This window comes from Haliotis cracherodii, unplaced genomic scaffold (assembly GCF_022045235.1).
Source record: "Haliotis cracherodii isolate W230 unplaced genomic scaffold, xgHalCrac1.p SCAF_12, whole genome shotgun sequence".
NCBI classification, from domain to species: domain Eukaryota; kingdom Metazoa; phylum Mollusca; class Gastropoda; order Lepetellida; family Haliotidae; genus Haliotis; species Haliotis cracherodii.
In genome coordinates this window covers 14777466-14798058 of record NW_027266267.1, presented here as the reverse complement: position 1 = coordinate 14798058, position 20593 = coordinate 14777466, and the positions used below count along the sequence as shown (strand labels likewise).

The window sequence follows — 20593 nt, the reverse complement described above, 5'->3', positions numbered from 1 at the left end:
ACCAGTAGTGTAAAATCTGTGTAAGTGCTGAGGTGGTGATTTGTTTGTGCTGTGTTGGTGCTTTGTTGGTGCTTTGTTGGTGCTATGGTGGTGCTATGGCGCTGTGCATTCTTGGAGTGTATTATTGAGTGTCGGTGCTATGTATTGGAGTGTCGGTGCTGTGTATTGGAATGTATCAGTGGAGTGTTGGTGCTGGGTGTCAGAACTGTGTGTTGGTGCTGTGTATTGGAATGTATCAGTGGAGTGCTGTGCTGTGTATTGGAAGGTATCAGTGGAGAGCTGTGCTGTGTATTGGAATGTATCAGTGGAGCGCTGTGCTGTGTATTGGAATGTATCAGTGGAGAGCTGTGCTGTGTATTGGAATGTATCAGTGGAGCGCTGTGCTGTGTATTGGCATATATCAGTGGAGCGATGTGCTGTGTATTGGAATGTATCAGTGGAGCGCTGTGCTGTGAATTGGAATATATCAGTGGAGCGATGTGCTGTGTATTGGAATATATCAGTGGAGTGTTGGTGCTGTGTATTGGAATATATCAGTGGAGCATTGGTGCTGTGTATTGGAATGTATCAGTGGAGCTTTGGTGCTGGGTGTCAGAACTGTGTGTTGGTGCTGTGTATTGGAATGTATCAGTGGAGCTTTGGTGCTGTGTATTGGAATTTATCAGTGGAGCGCTGTGCTGTGTATTGGAATGTATCAGTGGAGAGCTGTGCTGTGTATTGGAATGTATCAGTGGAGCGCTGTGCTGTGTATTGGAATGTATCAGTGGAGAGCTGTGCTGTGTATTGGAATGTATCAGTGGAGCGCTGTGCTGTGTATTGGAATGTATCAGTGGAGAGCTGTGCTGTGTATTGGAATGTATCAGTGGAGCGCTGTGCTGTGTATTGGAATATATCAGTAGAGTGTTGGTGCTGTGTATTGGAATGTATCAGTGGAGCGCTGTGCTGTGTATTGGAATACATCAGTGGAGCGCTGTGCTGTGTATTGGAATGTATCAGTGGAGCGCTGTGCTGTGTATTGGAATGTATCAGTGGAGCGCTGTGCTGTGAATTGGAATATATCAGTGGAGCGATGTGCTGTGTATTGGAATGTATCAGTGGAGCTTTGGTGCTGTGTATTGGAATATATCAGTGGAGCATTGGTGCTGTGTATTGGAATGTATCAGTGGAGCTTTGGTGCTGTGTATTGGAATGTATCAGTGGAGCGTTGGTGCTGTGTATTGGAATGTATCCGTGGAGTGTTGGTGCTGTGTATTGGAATGTATCAGTGAGCGTTGGTGCTGTGTATTTGAATATATCGGTGGAGTGTTGGTGCTGTGTATTGGAATGTATCAGTGGAGCGATGTGCTGTGTATTGGACTGTATCAGTGGAGTGTTGGTGCTGTGTGCTAACAATTCAGTCAGTTAGACCACGGTCAAAGACAAAGAAGCCATGGTTTAAGGAAAGTTACGTATTGGTAAATGTTCTGTTTGTTAAAAAAATGTAAAACTACTTGTGGGATGTTGTGGCACTCTGTGTCAATTCTAACATACATCACTGAACATACCATTCACATACACATCAGTTTGAACATGTTTTTTTATGTAATAGGAGACTACAGAGCTGCAAATCACAGACCTCACAATCACCACAATCAAGTATATAGTGAACGATTCCTCTGTTGCACAGAGATATTTCAATCTTTCAACTTTTCATGCCTTAACCATGTATAGCAAATATTCAATGGCCACAGCCACTATAGAGCAATTTGACTGAAACGGTTGAACATGCTAAGCAACAGGGCCATTTGGTTTGTTTCAGTGAATTTATGATGAGGCAGAAAGAGGCATCAGGTGTCCAGATTTGGCTAGTTGACTGAACTACATCTCCCTAGTGGGACTAGCATCGTAGCTGCAGTGATGTGTCAGTGTGCCCTAGTGATGCTCAAGGAGCCAACTCTCCTCAACACAGTTTATTGGGGTGACAGATTCAAGTCTGTCTGAAGAATGCTTATTAGTTATAGAAACTGACAGTTTCCACTAGTCCTTATAATGATAACATCTTGAAAACCCTTACAAAGGGCAAATTTCTACCCGTCTTCAGGATACCTTAACTACTGGGCAGTTTGGCAGGATTATAGGACTCGTGCCAATTTCTAACGCTGTCTATGACCTCACAGGGCCCCATTTATTTCAACATTTTAACATTTTGATGACACCCTGACAAGGACACCATGACATTAATTAATTTCCGAAACTGCTTGGTGATTCACTGGTACAGTGTGCTCCCAACTTTTCCTGACACTCCCTGAATGGCTGCCGCTGAATGCTATCTGCTAATCATTATAATGCTGTGAGGTAATTCAACTGTATTTTATGGATGGGAAGGTATAGCAACAAGGGATGATAGCAACAGATACGCCAGTGTGATGGAGACGTGTGAATGTGTGTTAATGGTAAATGACATCTGAGGGTAGTGGAGTAGCCTTGTGGTTAAACTGTTGGCTTATCACACTTAAGTGCGGTGACTTTCATTGGTGATTGGTCATGCTTGGTTGTGTGAGTGGAGGAGTGCTGAGAGTCAGACCCTACTCACCCAGGGCTGCACCAGGGCTGCTGTATGGCATGTATCATTTCATAACAACCCACAGAAACAGTGTACCAGTCAAGTTAGCACAGGTTGTGCTGTATCTTTTTGTACCATTCTCCGAAGAATTTGAAATTTCAAGATTTCATTAAGTCAATGTCACTAATTACAAGCATTAGGAAAATAGGGACTCCAGGACTTTTTCCTTCCTGACCTTGGAGCAGTGCAGCTCACTATCTTTAAATTTTAGAAGCTGTCCTATTGATGATGACTGTCTGTGACATCTTTGATTTCTCAAAGGGGAATTTATTCTTTCGATGTGATATTATGATACCAGTACCTTTATCAGGCAAGTGATTGACTAATGGTTTTCAACTTCTTTATTCTTTCATGGCTGTATATAGAATGTAGAAGTTGAATTCCATTGATGAACACTTTGTTATTGGCCCTCATAAATTGTCATTTATCAGTGTATTTCTGATATAAGTTTATTTTAACAATATGTGTTTGTTTACCCAGGTTTTAACTCCATAAAAGAAAGACTGTTGGAAACAATGATAGTTTATGTAGAATTTGTTATTATCTGTTCCAATATCTAAGTGAGAAATCACACACTGTACACTGTATGGACATGGCCTGACCATGCTGGTATTAGGAAATGATAGAGCAATGAGGAAGTGAAGTGACTTGAGCAACTATTTTGTTTCCCTGTCACATGGCTGTATTGACATTGACAATCTCCAAATTAGGAAAACCAGTACACTTTATCCTGACAAAAACATGGGATAAGTTGATACCAGCCTAGCAGGGATAGGTGATCACCTTGCCTATTTCATAGTTAAATCTTGATTGATTTGCAAGTAATGTTTTAACTGCCTGGGAGTGCAGCACTGATACAACATGTACCAGGCGTCTGTCAGAGGAAATAGACGGCCTCCTTTGTCAGGTGCTGTAAACCTATGTAGGTCATCAACAGGTGAAAATCAACAGAAAAGCATCCTTGAAGCATGAGTGCAGTTTTATTTGACTTTCTGTAGGAATTTAGTTACGATTGGAATGTTTCTGGGATATTCTGAATAATAGGTTAGAAAGGAGAATGTAGGATTTTTTTTTATAATAATGCCAAGTGATTTTAATGGCTTTGAATTGAACACAGTGTTTCCTTATGGCTGGGCGCCAAATAATGTTCTTTAAGATTATCTTTATCAGTACATGTGTTTTTCTATTTTTAGCTTGGTTATTTGCAACTTATTTATTTGATTATGTTTTATGTGGTTCATACAAAAGATGATTTTATTCAGTGATCCTACGATATCCTTTATTGGTCTTGTCTGTAGTTATAACGTCTGCATGAATCACATTGCATGATCGACCCTGTGCCCACCTCTTCAAAACACATCGCTACAGAAAATGTTTTCTCACCAATAATTTCCCAATGTTTAGTAAGCACCAAGGAAACTGGAAAAAAATTGTTGCTGCTTCTTCGTATTCATTAAAAATATGCTGGAGTCTTATCTTGACCCCCCTAGATTAAGCTTTGGAGCATTCTACCTAATAGTGAAAAATTGTGGTAGTCCACAAGGAAATGTCTCTGGTCCTTACCGAACTTCGCTCTTCTTGGACTTGCAGACTTATGTTAATTTTGACCCCTGTACAGGTCTACAAATGTTTGAGTGAACTGCGACCTGAAAAATGTCTGCTCTATGATAACTCTGTCTAAATGTGAGTATTCTTGCAGATGAATTTCTATGCAGGATGCTGCAATTCAATACTTATCAGTATATATATCAATCAATACCGTTATATATATACATACCCAGAGTGTGATAATGGATGCATCACCCTGTTATGTGGTCAGGATTGAATTGCTGATGCATTGTGTTAGTATCAGTTACAATACATGTCTGGTAATCGTATCAGGTCATAGTTAGCAACTTATTTCAAATGTAGGAAAAAGCTAAAAACTTTTGAATCTATAATGTTCAATTAGCTTTTTCAGAATCATCTTCTGTTAACCTTTGAGATATTGACAATTTTCAGCTGAGCTTACTAGTGAGAGAGTTGGGGTTTAAAACAGTATTTCAGTTAGTATCATGGAAGAAACAGGTTATGCAGGTTGTTGATTTCCAGACCAAGGGTCATAATCAGAGTGAATCTGTGATTCCAGACTATAATCAGCAGATCCTGGCATGGAAAGGGAAGTAACCACTGTAAAAGGGTATTCTGCATATTTGTATGACAAGAAGTCAGATATGACTGTCTTCGAAGTTCACGGTAGTCCACTAGCTCTAAATCCAGTGATGGTAGTTCTCAATGGCAAGTAACATTGAGAGCTATTACACTTTTTCTGTTCTCAATGCTTTGAATATTATAAATCAGTGTGGCAGTACTAGCTACAAACTCATGACTAGTGACAAAATCTTTGTTCCTGTATGAGCATTCAGGTCAAAATGAGTTTTATTTATGTATGAACATCATAATGGGCTGTTGACAAACTTTTCTAAACTGACAGTCATGCTATTACAGACACCAGATGCTACCTTCAGGTAATACATCTCCGTGAGTCATCCATTTCATGTGAGGTCACACCAATAAACTGATGTCATCTCAAAATTTACAGTTTGAGGCTGTATCCCTTTTCATTATTTATCCTGTTGATAATCTGTGGAATTATCAGTGAGAACTGAGCTGTTGTGCTTTAGGCAGATGAGGACTGGGTTTGCCTGGCTTTAGAACATGAGGGTCATGATGACATATCACACAGCTAGAAATTAGGGGGCACTGGGATAATTGAGTTTTTCTCTTATAGTGATTGAACCTAGGGACACTCTAATTTCTTACTGTTAGAGCTTCATGTATGTATACATAGGTACCCCTTGACTTTCATGTTTGATTTGAAACAGTGCGCTGTGAGTCTGCAGACTTTTGGGAAAATGATGACAACATCAACTGAGTGATATTTCCTACGTTATTTGATAACGTTGTGTGATGATAATTCCTAGATCTACATGTCAAATACACGGGATTCTTGCATGAAGGGGAACCCTGGTGAATATGAACAACGTGTTGACAATCTCACAACGCCACGACCTACCATCTAGATGTACATACAGGCCACAAATACTGTCCTTTGATTTAATGTTTGAGACTTAAATTGTAAAAATTTCCATGTGAACAGGAGATTAACATTGATATGTGCGTTGTATTGCGTCAGAATGACTTCATACATAGCGCTGTAACACATACTTCTGCCTTCTCTATAACTTCACTTGCCAGAAATGGTTCAAGGAGTTGAAAAACATATGTTTGATTCCCAGGCTTAAAGTTAAACATGTGAGTGTAGGTTGTTGATGAAAACTGGTGATGAGCTTCGCAGATCCCGGAGAGAGCTGTGCAGTGCTGCTGTGTTGTTGGCGTGTACCGCAGAAGCATGCCTTCAACCCATCAGGCAGCACTCTACTTTTTGCCTTCAGCGCAGGCTGTGTATATATGTAGATTCTCCTGTCTATTGTTAGACGTTAAGCTCACACAAAAACACTAATTATACTATATGGCGTTTCAACATTTCTACCATTTGAAAACTGTACAGGTGAATCAATAATTATCTGTTAATATTCTGTATCTATGAGCGCTGAACAGACAGGTGGTAAAGTTTGTAACTCAGTACTTGTATTATGCATTAACACATATGTTTGGTAATAAATGCAGATGTTTCAGAGCAAGCTGGTTTTGGGGAAGGTGCGTGGCTATGCATGTGTATTTGGAGAATTGCTTTATTCAGGCTGACTGCTATTTGTGTCATCATCGACTTGTTGTTTTTCTATAGACATTGAGTTTGACATACTGGTTTCCTAAACTGGATTCCCACTTGTCAACACTTTACACCGTGTGCTTATGCAATTGGCCACTGTCTCATATTTTTAGATTAGAATCTTTTATTTGCCTAATTTCAAGTTCAAATTGTGACACATCTGGGCCCCATGCCACAAAGTGGTCTTGGTGCTAAGACTCAGCCCACTCTGAGTCTGCTGTTCTGAACTTGGGTTGTCATGACAATTTAAAGTCTGGAGGATGGGGTTGTTTTCTCCCCAAATCTAGTTCTGGCAAATAAATCTCTAGTCCAAAATGAGCTGTGTACTCGTTAGATTCAACTCATATGATGTCATAGTGAAGGGATAAGTCTGTGGGTTCAACTTATGAAAGGTTTGACTGCCCACCTGGGTAGGATGTACCTCTCTTGTATGTCACCTGCTTCTCACTATCGACCGTTGATTGTAATGTTTGACTTGACTGCCCACCTGGGTAGGATGTACCTCTCTTGTATGTCACCTGCTTCTCACTATCGACCGTTGATTGTAATGTTTGACTTGACTGCCCACCTTGGTAGGATGTACCTCTCTTGTATGTCACCTGCTTCTCACTATCGACCGTTGATTGTAATGTTTGACTTGACTGCCCACCTGGGTAGGATGTACCTCTCTTGTATGTCACCTGTTTCTCACTATCGACTATTGATTGTAATGTTTGACTTGACTGCCCACCTGGATAGGATGTACCTCTCTTGTATGTCACCTGTTTCTCACTATCGACCGGTGATTGAAATGTTTGACTTGACTGCCCACCTGGGTAGGATGTACCTCTCTTGTATGTCACCTGTTTCTCACTATCGACTATTGATTGTAATGTTTGACTTGACTGCCCACCTTGGTAGGATGTACCTGTCTTGTATGTCACCTGTTTCTCACTATCGACTATTGATTGTAATGTTTGACTTGACTGCCCACCTTGGTAGGATGTACCTCTCTTGTATGTCACCTGTTTCTCACTATCGACCGGTGATTGTAATGTTTGACTTGACTGCCCACCTTGGTAGGATGTACCTGTCTTGTATGTCACCTGTTTCTCACTATCGACTATTGATTGAAATGTTTGACTTGACTGCCCACCTTGGTAGGATGTACCTGTCTTGTATGTCACCTGTTTCTCACTATCGACTATTGATTGTAATGTTTGACTTGACTGCCCACCTTGGTAGGATGTACCTCTCTTGTATGTCACCTGTTTCTCACTATCGACTATTGATTGTAATGTTTGACTTGACTGCCCACCTTGGTAGGATGTACCTGTCTTGTATGTCACCTGTTTCTCACTATCGACCGGTGATTGTAATGTTTGACTTGACTGCCCACCTTGGTAGGATGTACCTCTCTTGTATGTCACCTGTTTCTCACTATTGACTATTGATTGAAATGTTTGACTTGACTGCCCACCTTGGTAGGATGTACCTGTCTTGTATGTCACCTGTTTCTCACTATCGACTATTGATTGTAATGTTTGACTTGACTGCCCACCTGGGTGAGATATATGCCACTTTCCTATGCATATTTTCCTGACCATCTCCCGTTGTGTTGCAGGCTGTCCAGCTTGAGTGGCAGCAAGGAGGAGGTGACCACACCCAAGAAAGACGACTCTCCAGATGGTAAGTTCTCTTACTGCCACACTGCAAATGAAGGCCTGAAGGAACTTGCCCAGACCAATTGAGGGAGCAGATCCTGCAGCTAGGATACATAAAATCCATGATAGACAGTCTGTTTTGGAATTCATTTATCTTAAGGCCCACATTTATTCAGTATGTATCTATTGATCCAGACACCTGTTGTCTATATACATTGTCTGTATAAATTGTCTGTATATATTATATGTATTTGAAGATCTTTTTTTCGTTGAACGTCATCCAGAAGGCAGGAGAAATGGAGTTACACTGTATGGGCGGCTATGATATGGACAGATTTAATGGTCGGCGGAGAAGGGGAGGAAGGAGGATAAATTATGCCACTTTTTGAGAATTCCCCAGTTAATTTCTAGTGCTGGTTGTAACTTTCTTCCATTTATGTATGTAAAATGCAAGATTAAATATCACGACCTGACATTATTGTCATTATCACTCTTCTCACAATGACATGACTTAGTATCAGCTGAAAATCTACAATAGAAAGGACAGTTGATACTAGGCATAAGAAAAGTTTGAATTTAACACAATTTAAGTGGAACTTTACCAGAAATATGTGCATGCAGACTGGCCACTTTTGAGAGAATGCAGAATTTATTTTGTTTTGGTAAATACCTGCAACTGTTTCCAGACAGACACACTTTACTATGCAGGGACACAGTTGTATCCCTAATTAAGCAAGCAGCAAGAATTGTACCAGTCACCGACTTGCATAGTCAGGACAATTCAATGATGTGCTGGGTTTGCTAGATACATATACACAGTAGACAGTGACACAGGTCAGTGTGGATTAACGTGTGAGGGAGTGATCTGTGTTAAATGCCATATAGACGTTTACTTCCATACAGTCACAGTGAGAACCCAAATGTACTGCTAATTGTATTAATGTGGGAGTCTTTGTCATACAATAATGATTAGGTAACCTCATTGCACCTTGTAGCATGTGTATAGCAAATGTGAGAGGAAAAATCTGTGTCGCCCCCATGCTTAGCTTAACTCCCGACCTGGTCGATAGGATTCTGTCTCACCTGATGTGATGTGTTGATTGCTTAAACCCCCCGACCTGGTCGATTGGATTCTGTCTCACCTGATGTGATGGGTTCATGCTTAAACCCCCGACCTGGTCGATTGGATTCTGTCTCACCTGATGTGATGGGTTCATGCTTAAACCCCCGACCTGGTCGATTGGATTCTGTCTCACCTGATGTGATGGGTTCATGCTTAAACCCCCGACCTGGTCGATTGGATTCTGTCTCACCTCATGTGATGGGTTCATGCTTAAACCCCCGACCTGGTCGATTGGATTCTGTCTCACCTCATGTGATGGGTTCATGCTTAAACCCCCGACCTGGTCGATTGGATTCTGTCTCACCTGATGTGATGGGTTCATGCTTAAACCCCCGACCTGGTCGATTGGATTCTGTCTCACCTGATGTGATGGGTTCATGCTTAAACCCCCGACCTGGTCGATAGGATTCTGTCTCACCTGATGTGATGGGTTCATGCTTAAACCCCCGACCTGGTCGATAGGATTCTGTCTCACCTGATGTGATGGGTTCATGCTTAAACCCCCGACCTGGTCGATTGGATTCTGTCTCACCTGATGTGATGGGTTCATGCTTAAACCCCCGACCTGGTCGATTGGATTCTGTCTCACCTGATGTGATGGGTTCATGCTTGAACCCCCGACCTGGTCGATTGGATTCTGTCTCACCTGATGTGATGGGTTCATGCTTAAACCCCCGACCTGGTCGATAGGATTTTGTCTTACCTGATGTGATGTGTTGATTGCTTAAACCCCCCGACCTGGTCGATTGGATTCTGTCTCACCTGATGTGATGGGTTCATGCTTGAACCCCCGACCTGGTCGATTGGATTCTGTCTCACCTGATGTGATGGGTTCATGCTTAAACCCCCGACCTGGTCGATTGGATTTTGTCTCACCTGATGTGATGGGTTCATGCTTAAACCCCCGACCTGGTCGATTGGATTCTGTCTCACCTGATGTGATGGGTTCATGCTTGAACCCCCGACCTGGTCGATTGGATTCTGTCTCACCTGATGTGATGGGTTCATGCTTAAACCCCCGACCTGGTCGATTGGATTTTGTCTCACCTGATGTGATGTGTTGATTGCTTAAACCCCCCGACCTGGTCGATTGGATTCTGTTACCTGATGTGATGGGTTCATGCTTAAACCCCCGACCTGGTCGATTGGATTTTGTCTTACCTGATGTGATGTGTTGATTGCTTAAACCCCCCGACTTGGTCGATTGGATTTTGTCTTACCTGATGTGATGTGTTGATTGCTTAAACCCCCCGACCTGGTCGATTGGATTCTGTTACCTGATGTGATGGGTTCATGCTTAAACCCCCGACCTGGTCGATTGGATTTTGTCTTACCTGATGTGATGTGTTGATTGCCTAAACCCCCCGACCTGGTCGATTGGATTCTGTCTTACCTGATGGGTTTATGCTTATGTTATCGACCATTGGGTTGTCTGGTACCCACTCTAGTATACAGGCCACTACTACACCACAACATAACATTCAAACAGAAGGAAGTGCTTTTTGAGGTGTGGGTGTGTAGTACACATGCGATATGCCTTGTCTGTCTGTAGATGTCCGTAATTGTTGTGTGCCGATAGGTAGTAAGAGGTACACGCCTTGGTCACGATGCTGGGGAGATTACATGGGAGTATATGTTTATCTGTAGATACTACCTGTGGATACTATTGGATCAAATAGTTCACGATGTTCTGTGTAGCCAATCAGTAGCAGTAAATGATAACAATATTTATCTAACATATTTTGAAAACACTTCCTGAAACTTAAAAAGACCCCTGACATGGGTGACAGATAACTATTAAACTGTCATTACAATTCATGTATTCATGTTTTTGGGTGGGGAAAATTTCCTTGATTTGCTGATAACTGAATACAAATGAAATTATTACACTTAAAACATTTATGAGAAGCAACTGAATTATTTGGTGGTGTTTGCTACACAGTTTGAATGCAAAATTCAGGCAAGTTTTGAACCATTCTTACTTATTTTTATGTATTGAACTAAGCATAAGAAATAAAGAGTTCATAGGTGTTTTTATGAACTTCATTATGAAAGTATAAATGTTGCCAGGAAGAGTCTGAGACAGTCTCGTATGAACTCGACTTGAGTTATTCTATGAACTAAACTTGAATTAGTTCCCTTCTGATTAATGTATTCCATTGATGACTGGTATGGTAGGTTTGTTTCCAATCAATCCATCATGAAATTGAGGATTGACTGTTTTCAAATTGTAAGGCCATTTTCATGACTTTGACCCTGATGGTAGGATGAAGTTATGTATACAGCATAGTGTTCCAAATAAATGGTCCTTGGCTCCTTGAGGTTTTCTCCTATGATATGTGATTCAGTGGACCCTAAGTCTATAAACATTTTAGGTCTTGGTAGGATTTCAAGGCCTTTGTAGCTGTTGTCGCAGTGTTTCCCAGCAGATGGTTTGTGTTAAAAGTATTCGACAATATCATTATTGTCATATTAAGTTTTGTCAGCAAGTATTCTGATAAGACAATTTATATTATGTTTCCCATCTCTTTCATTTCCAATCATTATTTTCTAGTTATTGATCTGTCCTTATTTCTGTCTCTACTATAATGGCTGATGAGTCTGTTTAACGATGATTATGTTACAGGGACAAGTGCAGTCTGTTCATGAGTCTATGTGTCATATGCAGCAAGGTGTTTGTGTAAACAGGGATGTGTGTGACCTCGGTCGTCCTGCCTGATTGATATGGCAGGTGTTGCCACAGAAGGATGCTATTATCATGGAAGGTGTACACATAGGAGGAAATGTGTTGAAGCAGTGGAAGAGAGGTTGTGTCTCACACACACTGTTGTGGGTAGCAAGGTGGTTAGTCCTCTATCATGTCAGGTGGAAGAGTCCTTGGCTTTTTGCTTTTGTGAAGCCAAGTCTTGCTTTCCCTGGTGTAGCGTACATGGCTATGGGTGTGAACCCTAAACCCGGGTCTGTCAGCACCATGCCAGTATGATGTTGTCTGTTGGTTTCCCCAAACGTCTATTACCTGTGTCACAATGGGCATTTCTCCTGTGTTCAGGTAACACACCATTATATAACTGAAACAGGGGGCATGGGTGGCCCAGTCGCCTTAGGCGCTGCTCATAGCTGCCTCTGGGGTTTCACCAAAGTGGTAAGCGCCTGAGACCTGCAGCACTCCGGGCTTTCCTCCCACATTAAGCTGACACGCCATGATATGACTGGAATACTGTTGAAAGCGATGTGAAATCCAACTGACTCACTATGACTGAAACACAGTCCATAGTGGAGTTAAACCACGCCTCACCCACCCTCTGGGTGTCACTTTGTCAGGACTCTCCTGTGATACTTCTGTATTTACACAAGATTCAACAATTACAAAAATTGCAAATTGCAAAATTACCCAGGTGAAGTGTGAAAGATTGGATGGGGACCATTTTAGAAAATACATGAAAGTCTTTCACAGTGAAGCCTTGATCATCTACATGAAAACAAACAATGTTACTCTTTAACATTGATTCCTTAAGTGTGAGTTTCTGTCACTTTGTGACACAACCTGAAGCTCTGTACACTAAGTGTGAGTTTCTGTCACTTTGTGACACAACCTGAAGCTCTGTACACAAAGTGTGAGTTTCTGTCACTTTGTGACACAACCTGAAGCTCTGTACACTTTGTGACACAACCTGAAGCTCTGTACACTAAGTGTGAGTTTCTGTCACTTTGTGACACAACCTGAAGCTCTGTACACTTAGTGAGAGTTTCTGTCACTTTGTGACACAACCTGAAGCTCTGTACACTAAGTGTGAGTTTCTGTCACTTTTTGACACAACCTGAAGCTCTGTACACTAAGTGTGAGTTTCTGTCACTTTGTGACACAACCTGAAGCTCTGTACACTTTGTGACACAACCTGAAGCTCTGTACACTTTGTGACACAACCTGAAGCTCTGTACATTAAGTGTGAGTTTCTGTCACTTTGTGACACAACCTGAAGCTCTGTACACTAAGTGTGAGTTTCTGTCACTTTGTGACACAACCTGAAGCTCTGTGCACTAAGTGTGAGTTTCTGTCACTTTGTGACACAACCTGAAGCTCTGTACACTTTGTGACACAACCTGAAGCTCTGTACATTAAGTGTGAGTTTCTGTCACTTTGTGACACAACCTGAAGCTCTGTACACTTTGTGACACAACCTGAAGCTCTGTACACTAAGTGTGAGTTTCTGTCACTTTGTGACACATCCTGAAGCTCTGTACACTAAGTGTGAGTTTCTGTCACTTTGTGACACAACCTGAAGCTCTGTACACTTTGTGACACATCCTGAAGCTCTGTACACTAAGTGTGAGTTTCTGTCACTTTGTGACACAACCTGAAGCTCTGTACACTAAGTGTGAGTTTCTGTCACTTTGGAACACAACCTGAAGCTCCGTACACTTTGTGACACAACCTGAAGCTCTGTACACTTAGTGTGAGTTTCTGTCACTTTGTGACACAACCTGAAGCTCTGTACACTTTGTGACACATCCTGAAGCTCTGTACACTTAGTGTGAGTTTCTGTCACTTTGTGACACAACCTGAAGCTCTGTACACTTTGTGACACAACCTGAAGCTCTGTACACTAAGTGTGAGTTTCTGTCACTTTGTGACACAACCTGAAGCTCTGTACACTTAGTGTGAGTTTCTGTCACTTTGTGACACAACCTGAAGCTCTGTACATTAAGTGTGAGTTTCTGTCACTTTGTGACACAACCTGAAGCTCTGTACACTAAGTGTGAGTTTCTGTTACTTTGTGACACATCCTGAAGCTCTGTACACTTTGTGACACATCCTGAAGCTCTGTACACTTCGTGTGAGTTTCTGTCACTTTGTGACACAACCTGAAGCTCTGTACACTTTGTGACACAACCTGAAGCTCTGTACACTAAGTGTGAGTTTCTGTCACTTTGTGACACAACCTGAAGCTCTGTACACTTTGTGACACAACCTGAAGCTCTGTACACTAAGTGTGAGTTTCTGTCACTTTGTGACACAACCTGAAGCTCTGTACACTTTGTGACACAACCTGAAGCTCTGTACACTAAGTGTGAGTTTCTGTCACTTTGTGACACAACCTGAAGCTCTGTACACTTAGTGTGAGTTTCTGTCACTTTGTGACACAACCTGAAGCTCTGTACACTTAGTGTGAGTTTCTGTCACTTTGTGACACAACCTGAAGCTCTGTACACTTAGTGTGAGTTTCTGTCACTTTGTGACACAACCTGAAGCTCTGTACACTAAGTGTGAGTTTCTGTCACTTTGTGACACAACCTGAAGCTCTGTACACTTTGTGACACAACCTGAAGCTCTGTACACTTTGTGACACAACCTGAAGCTCTGTACACTTAGTGTGAGTTTCTGTCACTTTGTGACACAACCTGAAGCTCTGTACACTAAGTGTGAGTTTCTGTCACTTTTTGACACAACCTGAAGCTCTGTACACTTTGTGACACAACCTGAAGCTCTGTACATAAAGTGTGAGTTTCTGTCACTTTTTGACACAACCTGAAGCTCTGTACACTAAGTGTGAGTTTCTGGCTCTGACATAAACGTATATGTCAGAACATGAGCTGTGCATTGAGTTGGATCAGGGCCGTGTACATGCTGTATGACAGATATGTGTTATTGATCCAGCTTTACATGGCTGACTGGTTCACATTGATATGCACGCATGTCAACAGCTTGTAGAAACAAACAACCTGCAATAAATGTCGAACTATTGTAGAAGCTGATACTTTTGTTGACTTTGAGTTCATTGGATGTATTTGCCTGGCAATGCACAAACAATTTCTTCTTGAATTTTATACTTTCCCAGCAGTGTTTTATGCTGGTAAAAAGTATTATCAGTCAACTACTAATAAGCAAGACTGTTTGCAAGCCATTATCAGATCAATGAATCAGAATCAGAAACAATACTTTCTAGAGCTTTATCACTCACCCAGGAATGGACATTGTCACCCAAGGGTCTTTTGTTTCGTCTGTAATGTACCTTTCTACTGTTGGTCTGCTCTGAGGAATAGCAATAAGTATTGGGAAGGAATCCCTGATGAGCCATGAAACTAATATTTCAGTTTGGTTTGTGTGCAAATCTGTTGCCCAGTAGTTTGTTGACTTTGTCCATTGCATGACATTTGACCTTTAGCTGCTAATACTACCAAAAACAGCTGCCCCATACCTTAATGATACTGCCATGGATACTCAAAGCTTCCGGGGGCACGGGTGGCCCAGTCGCTAAGGCGACGCGATTCGCTGTGCACAGTTGCGTCCCTTCGGCATGCTGGAAACCTATGGTTGTGGGTTCGAATCCCTTTTCGCCTCAAATATGTTTCTAGGTTTGTCAGCACCATACCCGTGCTCGTGGGTTTCAACGAAGTGGTAAACGACCTGCATCACTCTGGGCTTTCCTTCCACATTAAGCTGACACGCCGCAATATAACTGGAATACTGTTAAAAGCGGCGTTAAACCCAACTCACTCACTCACTCAAAGTTTCCATGCAGAACATTTGTAACAAAAACACCTGTCAAGTCCAACATGTTGGAGATACTTATGAACACAGGACAAATGCTGGATATACGTACAGCTAGATATATGCTTTGTATTTGAGTATGTCATTGATGTAGAATTAGGTGGCCTAAAATAGTAAAAAGCTTCAAGAAGCATTAGAATATTAATATTTCTCAAAGAAAAGTAAATAAGTGCTTGTTGCTGTTGTTGAGATTTTGCGGACGATGAAGCTTAACCCTGCGACACGATACACTCATTGCTTTGCCTGTTCCTAACTCCTCCCTGTTGTTGTTTCAGGAAGCCAGCTTGTTCAGCGATGTGTGATTATCCAGCGAGATGAAAAGGGTTACGGTCTCACCGTTAGTGGAGACAACCCTGTGTTTGTACAGTCTGTCAAAGCTGGTAAGTAAGGGAGATAATTCTGTGGAAGGGGAGGTAACCTCATTGGCTAGGCTGTGGCAGTTGAAGCCCTTGGACATTTCTGTTATCTACCTCGTCCGTTGTGCAACAGAGGTTTTGTACATAACAAAGCGTAATGCATGTATCACCAGATTCTTCCACATTAGCACGACAAGACAAGACAGTATGGCCTTTTGGAGGGACATCATGCAAGTAGAAACACAGTAACTACATCAGGGTCGCGACTGATTCTAATATGGATTCCTCCTATTGTTCTGATGAGCTGTGGGATTGTCACACCAAGTGTTGGTGTGGTTTTTGTATGTACACTTCAGAACAGTCAGGAGATCCAGCATATACTGTGCATGCTGTCTATTTAACATATTATAAGTTGTAGCAGGATCATGAGGGGTACATGGGGTTTTGTGCATCCCTGGTCAGGTTTCATATTTCATTCTCTTTTATTCCATGAGAGATATCTTAACCAAACGTGGCACAGAGATAGGTCTGGTGGTGAACTGGTGACTCTTGATAGTTTGGGATTTTTGAAAAATTTCCAGAGCAACGACTTCGACTAAGACAGAAAAATAAGCATACATATCGCATGATGACTTGCTGATGTCTGATGGAGGATACAGAAAAAAAAATGGACACAGTGCCAACAATATGAACACAAACAAACAGACATTTCATTGCCTCTGAGTCACTAGGACAGACAATAGTACAGACTAGCCAACAGTTACCCAGACAGACAATCAGACACTTATAGAGACTCAGTCATCCAGACAGACAACCAGATATTTGTAGTCTCTCAGATAGTTACAAAGACAGACAACAGGACAAACAACAGTCCAGACTAGCCAACAGTTACCCAGACAGACAATCAGACACTTATAGACTCTCAGACAGACACCAAGACAGACATCAGGACAGGCAACAGTACAGTCTAGCAAACTGTCACCCAGACAGACAACCAGACATTTATGGACTCTCAGACAGACACCAAGACAGACATCAGGACAGGCAACACTACAGACTAGCAATCTGTGTCACCCAGACTGTGACTGTGACTGTGACTGTGACAGTGAAAACATTGCAGACAGACTGAAATAATCACTGAAAGTGTATATGTCCAACATATTTATGTTCTTTTCTTTAAGGCATGAACAAATACCTTTTCAACACTGGTGTTCTACCCTTTCTTAGCTGCTAGCTAATGTTTGGCTCAGTTGATGGCCATCTGTTGTATAATGGTTGCTGCTTTCAGAGGTTTTATTCAGACAGAAAAACATGCCCCAAATGTTGCTAGAAGTGCAGGGATAAAATATGGAAGTTTACCTCCTTCTACGTCATACATATCAATCATACTTTACAGCTTCAAACAGCAGCTCCGGTAACATCGCAGGGACAAAAACAAGAGTTATCTGTGAGAAAAATATGTCAAGATCTGTTATATTCCCTTTCGTGACTGTTATGATGGCTAGAGATGTATTGTATAATTGTGAAGACATCATATCTCTTCCAGTGGTGATAACACATAGTGTAATGTAACCTGACTGATACTTTTCATAATAGTCTTGTAATATTGGCGTTTATTAATTACTTCAGATACACCCAAAGTTCTATTCTTACATTATTGGGAAAGGTTTTCTTTCACCATGTTTTTAACCTTTCTCTGATTGAGGATGTTATTGGGTCTGATAGCTATTGAGTGAGTGAGTTCTTATTTAAAGTCACATTGGCAGTATTTCAGCCCTTTAGTGACAAGCCCAAGTTATACATTAATAAGAAATACTGTTAGACTAAGTAAAACCTGTAGACAAAGCACAGTTAACAATTTTATGTAACAGATTTGTTTATAGAACTAGTATGTGATCATAAAAAAGATGAACCATTTCACTACATCATAAAGACGGGTTACAGATCTACAGTAGCCAAAGTTAGGCCACCACATTGGGGACTTCTGGTACCTCTGCTGTCTGCATCCTACCCCTAGAAATATTAAACCATCCCATCAGTGGCTTGCGACTGTTGACATGTTTAGCCTGAGATGAAGATGAGATAGACATAAAGATACTTTGTGGTCTTTCATACCTTCTCATTGACAACAATAATTGGATTACCTTTAGAATACCCTATGACGTAAATAGAGAATACTACACTCATTCTCGTCAGATACCATTTTTACGAAACGAGTGGACTTTCTATGGTATCTGACCGAGCGAAAGCGAGGTCAGATACCATAGAAAGTTCACGAGTTTCGTAAAAATGGTATCTAACGAGAATGAGTGTGGTATTTTATTTATTACCCACGGTAAATATATATTAAAGTGTAAATACATACGTTCGTTGACAGACCAAACTGAAACTGGTTGCAAAATCTGGTTGCGCATGAATATTGATATATGACCAAATATGGGCATTGTTGACATGTTTTTGCATACGCATTAACAACATGCGCCTGCTGTTCTGTTTGCAAACAAACCAGCACCGACCCTCAAGATGCTTTTGGAAGAAAGTCTTCAACTTATGGTAATTCAAGCGCAATGTTGTTAGTACGCACGACACCGATAAGAAAATTTGAGATGTCACATTAGCGCCGCGCTTTGAATATCGGACCAACAGTCGCTCGCACTGCCGTGGTCCCGTCTGTGCAATCAAAATGGTTCGGTTTCCTTGATCTATCAGCTGAATTTATATCAGGTCCGTACCATTTTGGAAGAGGGAAATCAGACTGTTCGCCAAAGACATTCATGTTAACTGTACCACCCTTCACTGAAGACGTGAAAATCAACAAACTCAAATCTGCCTTCATGTCAATGACTGCTTCGAACGATCGAAGGGCAAGGTCGCCACCGGAATAAGAAAAGATAACCGCGATCCACTCACAGCGTTTTACGCTAGAGATAGGGAATGTTATTGTTCACATTTGGGATGTTTGGGGCCACAAAATCAGAAGTCAGGCACACTTCCACGGAGTTTTCGAATGATTTGTATCGGAACTGTGAACTTTAAGTGATCTGGTCGTGCTGTCGTGTACGTTCATTCATGAACAACACCTCCCGAAACAGCGCCACAAAATACGCTTCAAAGGGGACACCGATGGCACAACCGGATCATCCCAAGTAAGTCTTGATATCTGTCCAGATAGTTTAAACAGACTTTATTTCACCACGCTTATCCTTTTACGTTAAATCAATTTGAAAGTTGCGAAAGTGGACGGGTGTGTCACGCCCAAGGGGACCCTCGCTCTATTGATCGGTAGTCGTACATTGTAAATCGATTTAAAAAGATCTAGCTCGATTATATGTCTGTAGAAGCTCTATGCATAACTTATATAGAATGCAAACCGAATTTGATGCGTTCGACTATCTTGTTTGGTTTAATACAGTGTTTGTAAATATCTCTCATTCTCATGAATTTCTTCAGTTCTGCCTTGTAATCGCAAAATGAATGACGTCTCGCGATTTTTTTATGAATGAAAAAAGTAGTCCCGGTGTGACAGAGGTCACGGTTATCCAATCAAAACGAATAAAACAAGGTCAACCTTGTACGACACACGTGTGACGTACGGATTTAGTATCTTACTACCTGTATCTTCACCACGTGGGTAATAATTTGTAGTATTTTGTTGCAAGTCACACTGGCGAAACAATGCCCTGTGATGTCAAAGGTCATCGAGTGTGCATACGCTCCTACCTGTGATCTATCATCTCTACACACAATGTTATTGAATATGCCCAGCGGTGTTGAGAGTTTTGAGTATTTGTTTACTAAATATAGCCTGCGGCGGCGCCTTTTATAGCCAGCGCTAGTTTACGAAAGCACTTTTATTTTTTATATATTTTTTATTTTGTTTTTCGTAATTCAAGTGGCTAAAATAATTATAAATGGGAACTGATATACATATATTATTTTCATTAATTTTCATTATTATGCACAAGAATCTATTTTAATCAAATATATGATGCTTATAGTTGCAGCAGTAGTGATTAATATAAACAAGTATATATAATTATGCACTTGAGCATTACCTTTATATTCCCCCTGTCTGATACTCTTCAGGATTCATTAGGGTGGGTTTTATTGGTGAATTCAACTGACCCATGATTATACACAAAGAACCAAACTCAGAAATGGGTGTATTTTTATAGTATCTATAACATATTGCTCAACCAGAAATAGCTGCAAGATTGCTGATTCGGCTTTAATTAATAATGACTCACTCAACCAGAAGAAAAGTTAAATATTGGCTGAGTGGTGGCACCAACAGTTGTCTCCCCTTGCAGTACATGCTGGGGTGGAGGACTGTCGCAGTGATCATGGCAATGTGCCAGCTCACGGTTAGCTGTCAACAGACACTTTTGACTGTCCCACTAATTCTCGGAAGTATGTGTACAGTATTAGATTTCAAGCTTTGATAGGTTCAGTCCTAATTTCAATATTCAAAGGTGATTCATATCCAAAGCCTGTAGTGTTGAACATGGCAGTGGAACAAAAACACTTGCTGGTGTTTGAAAGGTTGG

At 41.2% G+C, this 20593-nt stretch overlaps 1 protein-coding gene across 12 annotated transcripts in view; it reads left to right on the top strand.

Moving 5' to 3' along the window:
• LOC139458196 (rho guanine nucleotide exchange factor 11-like) overlaps positions 1-20593 on the top strand; it is a 121702-nt gene that overhangs the window by 13553 nt on the left and 87556 nt on the right. For all 12 annotated transcript variants that reach the window (XM_071239539.1, XM_071239536.1, XM_071239538.1 and 9 more), the window contains exons 2-3: positions 7978-8042; positions 15966-16070. In XM_071239539.1, the coding sequence (XP_071095640.1) occupies positions 7978-8042; positions 15966-16070 (170 nt within the window). The remainder of the gene's footprint in view (positions 1-7977; positions 8043-15965; positions 16071-20593) is intronic.